General features: G+C 42.2%; 1 protein-coding gene across 1 annotated transcript; it reads right to left on the reverse strand.

The window, feature by feature from the left end:
- Positions 1 to 2,253: 2,253 nt before the first annotated feature.
- LOC131256175 (uncharacterized) lies at positions 2,254 to 3,368 on the reverse strand. Its single transcript, XM_058257211.1, has one exon. It carries the CDS (start codon positions 3,252 to 3,254, stop codon positions 2,646 to 2,648), a length of 609 nt encoding a protein of 202 aa, XP_058113194.1. The 5' UTR covers positions 3,255 to 3,368; the 3' UTR covers positions 2,254 to 2,645.
- Positions 3,369 to 12,602: the final 9,234 nt, after the last annotated feature.

Genomic DNA, 12,602 nt, shown 5'->3' on the forward strand with positions numbered 1-12,602 from the left:
CTTTATTCCATGCAAGAAGACTCTCGATGCAACACACGTGGCGAATCTATTCTTCAGAGAAGTTGTGCGGCTACACGGGGTTCCCAAGACTATTACTTCTGACCGTGACACGAAGTTCATAAGCCACTTTTGGCGAACTTTGTGGACTCGATTCGATACACGACTTCAGTTCAGCAGCGCCTACCACCCACAGACTGACGGTCAAACTGAGGTTGTGAATCGCACGTTGGGAAACCTTCTTCGATGTATTTCAGGAGAAAAACCGAAGCAGTGGGATTTGGCTTTATCTCAAGCGGAGTTTGCATTCAACAACATGGTGAACCGCTCGACAGGGAAATTCCCGTTCCAGGTTATTTATGGACGAGTCCCTCGCCACACACTAGACTTGGTCCCTCTGCCCAAGCTCCCAGGCATGAGCATTGCAGCGGAACATATGGCTGACAAGATCATGGGCATTCATGCGAAAGTACAAACCAAGCTACATGCCTCGAACGAAAAATACAAGGAGCAAGCCGACAAGCATCGGCGACAAAAAGTGTTCGAGGTGGGTGACCAAGTAATGGTCCATCTGCGCAAAGAATGATTTCCGACCGGAACGTACAACAAGTTAAAGAATAAAAAGATTGGACCGGTACCAATCATCCGAAAGATCAATGACAACGCTTATGTTGTTGACCTTCCAGATGACATGGCAATCTCACGGACTTTCAACGTCGCGGACCTGACCGAGTATCATGAACCAGCGCAAGATGAGAACTCGAGGACGAGTTCTTTTGAAGTGGAGGGGACTGATGTAGAGCGGGTCGCAGACAGTTTCATGGCCAAGATGGATCAGAAAAGGCCCGGTCGACGACAGAAGTGATCCGGACCATTGGACCTTAGATCGGGCGTATCTCGCAATCCGGAATGAGTTATCTGACATAAAATATATGATTTTGGGGTAGATATATGATTTTGGGGTAGAACGAGCTACTTTAGCCAACCAACCCGCTATGCCGGGTTGCGCAGCCCGGAATTGCGAAAAACCCCTTGATCGATGGTCGTTTTCCTGTTTTAATTTCGTTTTTACTATAAATAGTAAGTTTTAGTTTGATTATAACTCTTCATCCGTCGGGCTTTAAGAGTTGCGCCCAACGTGAAAAGAGCTTAGAATAATTAGGGGAACGGTTTGGTGAAGCCAAATAGGACACTTACTATTTTTGGCCGAAAACCTTGTGCACTAGTAGACATCACGACCGTCTATAAATAGTAAGTTTACTATTTATAGTAAGTCGCGGATTCTAGGAGTTTGAGTTGTAGTTTGATTATGATTTCTTTCCCATTGCTTGATACCCTTATTTAAAGGGTTGTGAACTCGTTTTTATTAATTCATCAATCAATTTCGAATTTATTAGAATTTATTTTTATTTTCTGCTTTCTTTCCGCGTGGATTCGAGAAGTCTCTGTGAGGAGTCTAGAGAAGTTCTGTGGATTCGGAATAGTTATCCTCTTGAGGAAGACGGTGCTCGACCTCACGTCCTCCCCTGCGTCAGTTAGATGGACAAATAGAATATATTTCCTCCTCTATTTTATCTCCGGAATCTTCGTGGATTGCAATGCATTAAAAATAAAATACCTACCTCTCCATATTTATAAGAGTATGGATAAAGTTGGAAAGAAATTATAATCAAGAGATAGGCGCCCACTTCCAACAATCCAACCATCGGCCACATTAGAAAAAATGGACCACCACCTAAAAAATCCCAAACTTCACATTGGGCCCACCTGGTAGTTAGATGGGCCTGATTTTTAATTTCCTATTATCATGGTAGGGCAACCCTGCCGGATGAGTTGGATACTAGGTTGGGCATGATAGGAACATTGCCATAAGTTAAGTGTCACTTTCTTGCTGTGAATGCATGGAAAAGTTTCATTATACTTTAGCCATTTTCTATTGTTAACTAAACCTTTGACATTTGATTAGTTGGTGCATTCAAACGTACGCATCAAAGTCTTAAAATCACAATGGGCGGCATATTATTTTAAAAAATCAAACAGTTGATAATATTTCCTTTTTTCCTTGTATATTCATACGTACCAAAGTTCCAATTTTCACCACAGCCTAAGCTTTTAATATTGCTTTCCACAACATACGAAAAAGAAGATAAAAGAAATATACAAAAGGAAAGTGGACAGTCTCATCACAAATGCAGAAGCTATATGGTTCAATCCCCTCATGACCCATCATCATTAACTTTTTTTTAAAAAAAAAAAAAAACACGAAAGAAAGTGTATGAAACACTCCCAAGGATGGTTAAAACACTTAACGACTCAGATCAACTCGCCCTCACCTGAGTCAGGGATGACTCATCCAAGTGAGTGATGGTGTTATACCAGACCGGGTCCAACTGAGTCGACTCAAGCAAGACTTATAACCATGCTCCTAAGCCAAGCTTCCTTTGCTGGGCCTGGGCCGGATAAGCCAAACTGAGCCCTTTATTTTTTGGACCCAAGATTAACGCCTGCATCCGGTCTGCAACCACCACGAGGGAATAGTAAATTGGGACCGGTCGGTCGGTCTTAATATGGAAGTAGAGCCCATTTTTTAAGTGGGTCTTGAACCTGGGTCTAGTACTCCAACCCAATGGGCCTGAAGAAAGATAGCTTCATGTGGGCTTCAAGTCGTGAAACATCGAAGCCCACCTGACTTCTTCGATCCGGTTCGACCAACCCGCTTCATCGCCGTCCTTTTCACTTCCATGGACACTGCGAGCTACCTCACCATCATTGACATCATAACGAAGATCATAGACTATCGGGCTCACGACGCTCGCAGCCGTGGGCCCAACAATTGGACTACCATCAGTGATCATCAACCTCCTTTGCTTAAGGATCATCATCCTCTTATTCCTCCTCAGCATCGCTCCCCTCCATCGCTTCCCGTATGCCTTCCTCGGCACTGTCATGATTGCTGAGCTGTTGCGGCAGGCCCACACACGTACATACTTAACTATACACTTCTGAATCTTCTTGATCATAGTGACAAGCCTTGAAATTGGCGGCCGCCGGACCACTCCCTTCTCCTTCTTGGCCAGCTTGAGTATCTCTAGCCTGTGTTTGGCTATAGAGATGCCCATGCTTTGGAGGAAGTCATGGTTGAAGTCTGCAATGTCGTCCTCCTCGAGCTCGTTGTGGGCAAAGGCGAGGCCGTATTCGTAGACGAGCGTCGGTTCGAGGCCCGTTTTCGATAGCCATGAGAACCAGTCCATATCCATGGATGGATGTATGTGGATGAATGGATGGATGGGCTAATGGTTTGAGATTTATATAAGGAGAAGAAGATGAGAAGGCTGGAGAATGGTGGGCCTGAAGTAGCTGGGAGGTTTGATTTTTTTTGCTTTCCTCTCTTTTTGAAATAGAGGGACGTTGAGAGTAGGATAAAAAAAAGAAGTGAACATGGGGGCCCAATTGTCTTGTATGTGTGAGTGATTTATGAAGCATCGGCCCCTAGATGCAGCTGGGTGTCTCTGTGCACGTATGATCGGGACCATTTATCTGGTTGCTTCTGAGTTGGATGGACCATGATGAAAGAATCGTGTGGAACAGATGATCCCGACCGCCGATTTATTGTGTTGTAAATGGGATGTTGAGTGGAAGAAATCAACGGTTTGGATTGTCTGTTCAGTGTGATTTTTGGACCATAGATTGTCTATGTCAGCAACCTGCTGATGGACGGTTCCAATTGGGGAATGCTGTTAGATGCAGGCTGCGGGACACGTGAAAAGGGAAGTCAATACTGACCTTTGGAAAGATTCGCTACAATCACGGCATGGGAAAAAAAGAGTGGGATGTGTGGGTCCCACCCTCCTCCAGGCTCCCATTTCTTTGGTCACTGATGTGAAATGTTGCATGGTTGACCATCGGTGCTAGTGGGCCCCACCAGATGAATGCCCCCCGATCATGCGTGTTTGTGCCGCGAGCCACGGGGAGGAGACTTTGCCTTCAGCACACAGGACCATTTTGGGACGTCCATCCATCTAGTGATACATGCAAGTAGGATCATCTAGAGATATTACCCACTTGATGAACGGTCCTGATCCACCATCAACCGCCCATGTCTCAATCTCATACAGAGAATAATCACCTGCAGCATCTTTTCCACCAATGTGAAACTTTTTACCGATGCAAACGGTAGATCCCACAATGATGTCCGTCTTAGTCTGACCCACTTTTCATGAAGGCTACACCGTCAGATTAAATGGACAGAGGTGGGGCCAACATTTTAACGGGTCAGATCTCCTGCACATGTGACACTTTGAGAGGTTACTTACCAGATAAAGGGAACAAGGAACACCTGTGCAAGATCAGAGCCACTCATCGGGCAATCTTCACCGTCTATGTGCCACGGTACACGTGGCCACATCAAGGTGATCCGTGCAGTCAATCCAGTAGGCCCCACTGTGGGAAAATTCCACGAATTGGACCATCCTAACGGTAGATAGTCGATGGATGTGTTTCGGTTAAGTAAGGACCATCGTCCACTCTTATCTTGACCGTCCATATGCGAGATTCTGATAAATGGTCAGAAACGTTCGACTAATATTTTCAGTGAGGCAGATTGAGTACTACCCCCACCAGGACTTAGCTAGAGACGAACGGTCCTCGCAGGGCTCTGTGGATCCCACCGTAATGTAAATATTTTATCCCCACCGTCCATCCATTTTAACATATCATTTTAGGGCATGAGCCCAAAATGGAGTTACATGGAAGGCTCAAGTGGACCACACTAAAGGAAGCAGTGGGGACTGAACGCTTACCGTTGAAAACTGATTAGGCCCCTGAAGTTTTGGATCAACCTAATCAGGTCTATGTGACCTTATGAACACGTTGGATGGAAAATAAACATCACGGTTGGCCCTAGGAAGGTTTCAACGGTGGGTGTCATTGTCACCTTTGCTTCGTGTAGTATGGTCTACTTGAGCCTTCAATCTACCTCCTTTTTGTGATCTTGCACTAAAAATAAGATGTCAAAATGGATGGACGGCATGGATGAAATACATACATCAAGTGGGCCCCAAAGAGCCCCTGTATTGATCATCCGTCTCTAGCTAGATCCTGGTGAGGGTAGTACCCAGTCCACGCCCTATTTTCAGCTCCTATCTAGTGTGGGGCCCACGAAATAAAAAATTGATATTTTCTGTTACGAAACCAATGGCAGGTTGGTCAGCTTCGAAAGCAACGGCTCCAACTAACTCTTATAGTCCTCCTTTATTAGAGACAGAGATTTGAAGACTTTAGTGTTGTTCAACCAATCTAATTTTAGGACCGAAGATTCCATAATTTAGTTGGTTAGTTTGAGTTATGATATGCCACGTCCCCAGGGCTTATCAAGTGGCAGACTCTGTCATATTATAAAATAACTGCCCTTAAACCGTACGCCGACTATTATTTTATTTTAACCATCCATTGGCGGGCCGGACTGGGCTAGGCCTAGGCTGAGTACTCTAGCCCAGCTATAATCTCCGAAGCCCTTGGTCCTAACTGGGACTGGAAGGCATGGCCATGGCCTGCGGAGCTGGCATTGTAGCAAAAAGATTTAAGCGATGAAAGGTATGAAATCTATTCGATATATAAAAAATTGACTACTTTCCATCTAGGAAGGGTCCATGAAGATTTTCAATTGGTAGTGTGGAGTCGATTAAGGAAGATCACCGCTAAGCATTTGACAGGGGGATGGACATGATGAGGTCGATCACCATCTTCCTTAGGAGTAACTACTCTGAATCCATGGACTTGTCACCGAGATTCCTAGAGTCCAGGAGAGATGAAATAGAAAATAATTTTAATAATTTAAAATAAATTGATTAATGATAAATAAATAAATAAATAAAAGAATTTACAATCCTTTAAATAGTGATACGAAACCTTGGAAGAAGCCTCAAAATCAAATTCCAACTCAAACTCCCTAAAATTTGTAACTTACAATGAATAGTAAACTTAGATGGTCATGATTTCTACTAGACTTGATGGTTTTTGGCCAAAAATAGTAATTGTCCAATTTGGCCTAACCACGCTATTCTCTTAAATTTTCTAAGCCCTTTTCATGTTAGGCATAACTCCTAAAGCTTAACCAATCAAGCGTTATGATTGAACTAAAACTTACTATAATAGTAAAATTGAAATTAAAAAGGATTTTCGACCATTAATCTGATGGAATCTCACAAATTCAGTGTTGACAACCCGGCATAGCGGGGTTGCATGGCTAAAGTAGCTTCTCCTACGCTAAAATCATATATAGTTCATTGAATAATTCATTCCGGTTTGCAAGATATGTCTGTTTTAAAGTTCTGATCGTCACGATCACTTCCACCTCCGATCGGGCCTTCTCTGGTTCATCTTGGACATGAAATTGTCCGCGACCCACTCTACATCAGCATTGGATCACCTAATACATTGGATTATCTCCACAAAAATCATGTATGATTTTTCATGTGGTTTATTTTATTTTTCTCTTTTCCATAGCATGATTACACAACCATTTATTCTTCTATTCATTTTTCAGCTTTTTCAAACATTTGGGATAAAACCACTCCCTTATTCAAATGCTTGCTTACACATAACTAGTACAGGAGAAAATGAAAAACATTACCTAAAAAAGGTAAATTTTAAATATTTGCACCATGTCAAAGTAAGGAACCATGTGATAATTTCAAAAAACATGGAGGCCATAAGACCACATGTGTACACACATGCCATTTTTAAGATTCCAAATTGGTAATGTGGAGTGGAATAGGGAAGATCGCCACTAGGCACTGGATCACCTAATCCATCGATTGTCCATACAAAAATTAATGGTTGTATGATTTCTCCCCTGATTTATTGTATTTTTCTTATTCTTCTTCTTTTTTTCATGACTTATTGCATACCATTCATTTTTCTAAACATTTTTGGGTTTCATAAATGTTAGAGAAACCATCTCTTATTCAAATGTTTGCTCATGCATGATCGACATCACTAATTTACGAGAGAAAATGGTGTAGTTTCAAAACACAAAGGCTACATGGCTAACATATGTATCAACCGACTCTTCTTTTGAATGGTACATATCATTAAAACATTCCATAAATACTATATAAATCATTGAAACATATTCTAGATCCAACAAGCCTTCGAGCTACCCATATATGATGATTATTGGAAGCCAACTCACAAATATCTTTAAAACATCCATTTATTTTGTATAATGTTGGCCCACTTGATGATTGGATCAGACCAACAAATCACACCAAGCCATTCATTATCGCCCTAGATTTTGAGCCCTAGTTTCTGGCCCAAGCCTTGGACAACATCACTTTATCGTAATTTTTATTCTATGATCCATCTAAAATGCATCACAGGAGTTTCTAATGCTCATGAGCATAGAAATGGCACTATGAGGTCAACCTCATGGGAACCTTCCATGAGATCATGCTCTATGGGCCCACTGTGATGTGGATGGACATCCATCCTATCAATAAGATGCACCATTTTATAGTGAGCCAGGGCCTAGAAATCATGCCAATCTGTGACTTAAGTGATCCATACCATAGATAACAGTTGAGAGCGGATGCACGCCCATTGAAGCCTTCCTAATTGTATATAGGCCCAGTGAGAAGTGGTTTAGACATCTATCTCATTCATCATGTGTGTCCCACTTGGATGAAGTGTCACACCAAATTTCACGCCATTCCAAAACTCAGGTGGCCCCACCAAATACTTTTAGATGTTTTAGGCATATTTCTCATGGTTTCCGTTGAGAAGTTGTTTAGACATCCAGCCCATCCACTGCTTGTCCCACTTGGACGAAGGATTACACCAAAGTTCAGGCCATTTCAAAACTCAGGTGCGCCCACCCAGTACTTTAAGATGTTTTAGGCATATTTCTCGTGGTTTCTGATGCTGTGGCCTGCCAGACTTGTGAATATCGGCTGATTTTTGGCACATCCCATAACCTGGAGAAGACCTACAAAATGAACGGCGTGGATGTCCATCACACATCACGGTGGGGCCCAAGGAGCTCCACCTCATAGCACCTTGTGTGTGTGTATATAGGCTTTGACTCGTAGACCTTAGATCAAATAATTCAAAGTTAAGTAAAGGAAAGGATGCTTAACCACCTCATGATGCTGCTTCGGCATCATGACAAATAGAAAATAATTGCACGGGAGGGGAGCATCGATTCAATACCTCACTCCCATGTAAAGTCTCTCTCTCAAACACGTGTAAAATGTAGCCCCTTTGCAGGCCATATGCCAGCCTGGAACGACTATGAAAGATCTAATCCGTCCATCAGCTTTTTCCAATCACTTTCATCTGCTCCGCCAAAAATCAGGCCACTCGAGTTCTCATATAGGCCACATCATTCAAAAATAATCAAGGTCATTAAAAAAATTGATGAAGTTTTTTTAGACGTACATTTGTTTTGAACATTCTGGCCCACCTGATATGTTTGATTCTTGGATTAGGGCATCTACACGACGAGACGCAGCTCAAGAACGGCTTATATCCTTTACACGTACGAGACGTTGATGCATGTAGTGGTGGCGTGTTGAATCAGCAAACCAGTGATATAAAATACCTGCATGCCGTTGACATATAATTCACGCGTGCCTACATGCGCATGAAAAGAGACATTTTTTTTTTGCACGCCGAACGTCTGCACAGACGGAGAGCGGGCTGCGTCCTGCCTCCGCCTGGATATACTCGGTCCAGGCTGGTGCTCCGTGGGGCCCATCGTGAATAGGTTTATCCACGCCATCCATCCATTTTTCCATATCATTTTAAGTATGGGCCAAAAAATGAGGCAGATCCAAGGCTAAGTGGACCATACGACAGGAAGTAATGGTAATAATGGTGCCTACCGTTGGAACCTTCCTGGGCCCACCGCAATGTTTATTTGCCATCTACCTGTTCATAAGGTCTTATAGTCCTGGATGAAGGAAAAACACAAATATCAGATGAATCAAAACTTCTGCGCTCAGAAGGTTTTAACGGTGGCTGCCATTGTCTGGTCCACTTGAGAATTGGATCTACCCATTTTTTATTTCATATTCTAAATTGATTGGGAAAAATATATGGGAGGCATAGATAATGCTCATACATCAGGGTGACCTACTAAGCCCCTGCCTAGACCGAGTCTGTCCACGCTGGGCAGGACGCAATCCACTCGTGAGGACCTATTATATAGGTGGCTCACAAGTTTGCACATACATACACATATACATGGGTGGCTCACAGTCCTTCTTATCTTCTCTCTTTTCATTTTTCTCTCCATGGTGTCACATGGAGGTTGACTCTCTCTTTCTCTCAAATATAATCTATATATAAGAAGGTGTTAGGATTTTAGAATGCATAATTTATGGTATATCTCATTCTTACAAACTAATTTATGGTTTACTGCATCAAAGGGTTGTTTCCTATCTTTTCATGTATATGACCAAATTCATCCACTAACCATAGCCATCCACCATTCATCCAATATCCATTCAAATCAACAAGTAAATTATAAGATTTTAACCATCAAATATCATCAAATACTATGATCAAAACCTTTTTCATGATCAAAACAAAATATCCACGGTTGAAAACAAAAGATAAAAAAAACATTTAAAACCATTTTAAGTATTAGACCTAGTTAAAAATAATTTAACAAATGATCTAATCACTATTGTTAAAATATGTCTTAAATCTGAAAAAGTTTGACTAGCTCAAGAAACTTCAGCTTGAAATCCAGCAACAAAATATATTGGAATTTCCGTGATCTTCGACTCGTCAAAGATCTGCTTCAACTCATTAAAGGTTACGCGGACAACGCACTGACTGCGTAAATTTAAGGCGATTTCTAAACTATTCTAAGTCGATGTGAAAGTAGGGTTTCTTAAATTATAAATAAGAGTTCCTAGGACCTTTCTAAAATCATGTTAAGGCTTTCTAAAGTATTCCAAAGGGTTTCTAGAAGGAGTTCTAAGGTTTCAAAGGATGTAGCAAGGGTGAGATTCGAGGTTGTTCGAATCGGGTAAGTCCTTTCTCTTTGTAATTTATGCTTTCATGGTGGATTTCTGTTACTTTGTATCGTAGTTTTTTTCCAAAAGAATTTTTCACGTTAAATCTTTGTGTTCTCTTGTGTTTGCTTGGTGCTCTTAGATTGTTATCCTAGATCCATCTCTGTGTGATTCCGCAACACAAATCCCAACAATCATTAAGATCTAAGGCATAAAAGTATTCCTAGATAACTGATAAATCCTTTGTTAGATCATATAGACATCAGCCATATCTGAACGTATGTACCCAACTACACCCATATATTAAGCTATCAAAGTGATCTCGTGTAACACCCCGAGATTCAAGGGTCGAGCAGGAACTCGGCTCCCAAATTCCTGAGTACCACGTATGCCCTAACGGGCCTCATATGTAATTATATGTAAAGTATCCTATGGGCAATGGAGAATTAAGCAAGACATAGAGTATAAATAAGTCATATGGAAACGTCAAGTGCTACTAATCATGCAAGTATCCATACACAAGTTCAAAAGAAATCCAAAATAACATCTAAACACGGAACTAGTCTCATCCATACACATAACCCAAAATGACTAGGGCCCTAACCTAATCCCGCGATCTCCAAACCCGAACTAGAAAGACCTGTCAAAGGTTTGGTAGTATGCTCGCTCCTCCTCCTCATCCACACTAACATCCTCCAATGCATCCAGCTCCATTGTCCCTACATCTATGACAGGTTCTATTTGGTATTTTAAAACACTATCCCAGAGTGAGAGTGAGTAGCTAACTCAGTGGTACCATTAACAATAAGTTACACAAATTATCATACACAAGAGTAAATTTAGTGAATAGCATACATTCACAGAACCCTATATACTCTGGTTAATGCAATGCATGGTTTAATGATATGATGCATGCCTCTCACCACAACACTCCCTCTTGCAACACCATCTAATGGTCACGAACCAACACTTCCACAAGCGACCACGATTGCCAAATCGCAAAAGTAACCAATGCATGTAATGCACATATTAGCCAAGTTAATTAGTTAAGTTTATTCATCCAGTAGGTAGGAAAAATCGAGATACCCCGACAAATCGTTGCCCTAATCCGATCGCGCGGCTCTAATGGTCGTGGTCGTACGACTCTCGCGATCCTTATCCCTTGTGTGTTCGTCATTCCTATAGCTCTTAAGCTCATATGAAAATTGTTAGGACATTAGAGTCCTAGTCATGGTCACTACGGGGAGGTCGTTACCCCATCATAGGCCGACAGCTCAGGTATAGTGTCCCATACCACTATCCCCGACTCACGAGTTTTTGGTGCTCACTGGTCATTACAGGGAGGCTCGTCACCCCAGTGTAGGCCAACAGCTCGGGCATAGTGTTCCATACCACCATCCCCGGCTCAAGAGTCTTGTGGGCCGCAATTTATGGTTATCAGTGGCGCAAGGGTTACAGGGTGCCTCAGGTTCCAACAAGCGTGTACAATCATGCTTAACATACAAGGATGACCAACCAGTGAACTAATCTGCCCCCACGAGACAAACCATAGACTGTGCGGCTTGAGAACAACGTCTCATATAGTCCAACTGCGGCCGATAATTCCCGGTTCGACTAGTCGGGCCAAACTTGCCCATGGGATGACCCAAGGGAAAGGTTACCCAAAGGAGTTCCAGTTGGTTGGCCGATCCACAAAGGGACATGTGCACAAATATATAGCATGTATTCAACAATTCCCAGGAACTATTCCAGTAAACAACAGCATGTTTTAAATCCCGACAACATGGACAACAATACACTAGATCCCACGAAACATTTGCATGTTGACAAATCAATCCTACGAGAATAGTAGTAATGGAGATCAAGCTCAACATGTTTCAGCAATTCCATAAATTGGACAGCCATACACCCAACTCACATCAATTCAATTGCATGTACCAACATATATCATGCAAATCAACCAAACAACACATAACATACTAATCAACAATTAATCATATAACATACAAATCAGCAACCAACATGTAACATACAAATCAACAACCAACAAGTGACATACAAATCAGCAACCAACATGTAACGTACACATCAGCCACATTTGGGGAATTGTACTCGTAATTCCCCAAACTGACCGACAAAGCAACCATCTACACATCAGGGGATCCTCGGGACCTAATTCCCTTTCCCAAATTTAGGAAAATTCTATGCATATGTTCTAAGTCAAGTAATACCTAAAATTCAGTAACATGCATACACATACATCACCCAAAATTACTATGAATTACGCTAGGCATGATAATCGGCCACCGAGAGGTAATGGTTCACACCTATTGTCGATCGGAAGCTCTTGTGGTTGCTTTAGCATCATCGGGTCTGCAAACTTGACGTGCCAGGGCCCTGTGTCACATGAACTCCGTGTCAAGACGCATGTATGCTATCTTAACTAGGGAAAGATGGATGGGAGTTTTGGTTCTCACCTTGGATCAGACATAGTTTGTCCCTATGGCGATAGAGTTGAGATTCCCAGCAATATGAAGGCGAGTGTGCGGGAAATTCCGGTCCTCAAGCACAACATTCACCCAC

The sequence above is a fragment of the Magnolia sinica genome, chromosome 9, assembly GCF_029962835.1.
Source record: "Magnolia sinica isolate HGM2019 chromosome 9, MsV1, whole genome shotgun sequence".
In the NCBI taxonomy this organism is placed as follows: domain Eukaryota; kingdom Viridiplantae; phylum Streptophyta; class Magnoliopsida; order Magnoliales; family Magnoliaceae; genus Magnolia; species Magnolia sinica.

Excerpts from the sequence above, each read along its gene's own strand:
- LOC131256175 (XM_058257211.1), bottom strand. The coding sequence starts at position 3,254 with ATGGATATGGACTGGTTCTCATGGCTATCGAAAACGGGCCTCGAACCG.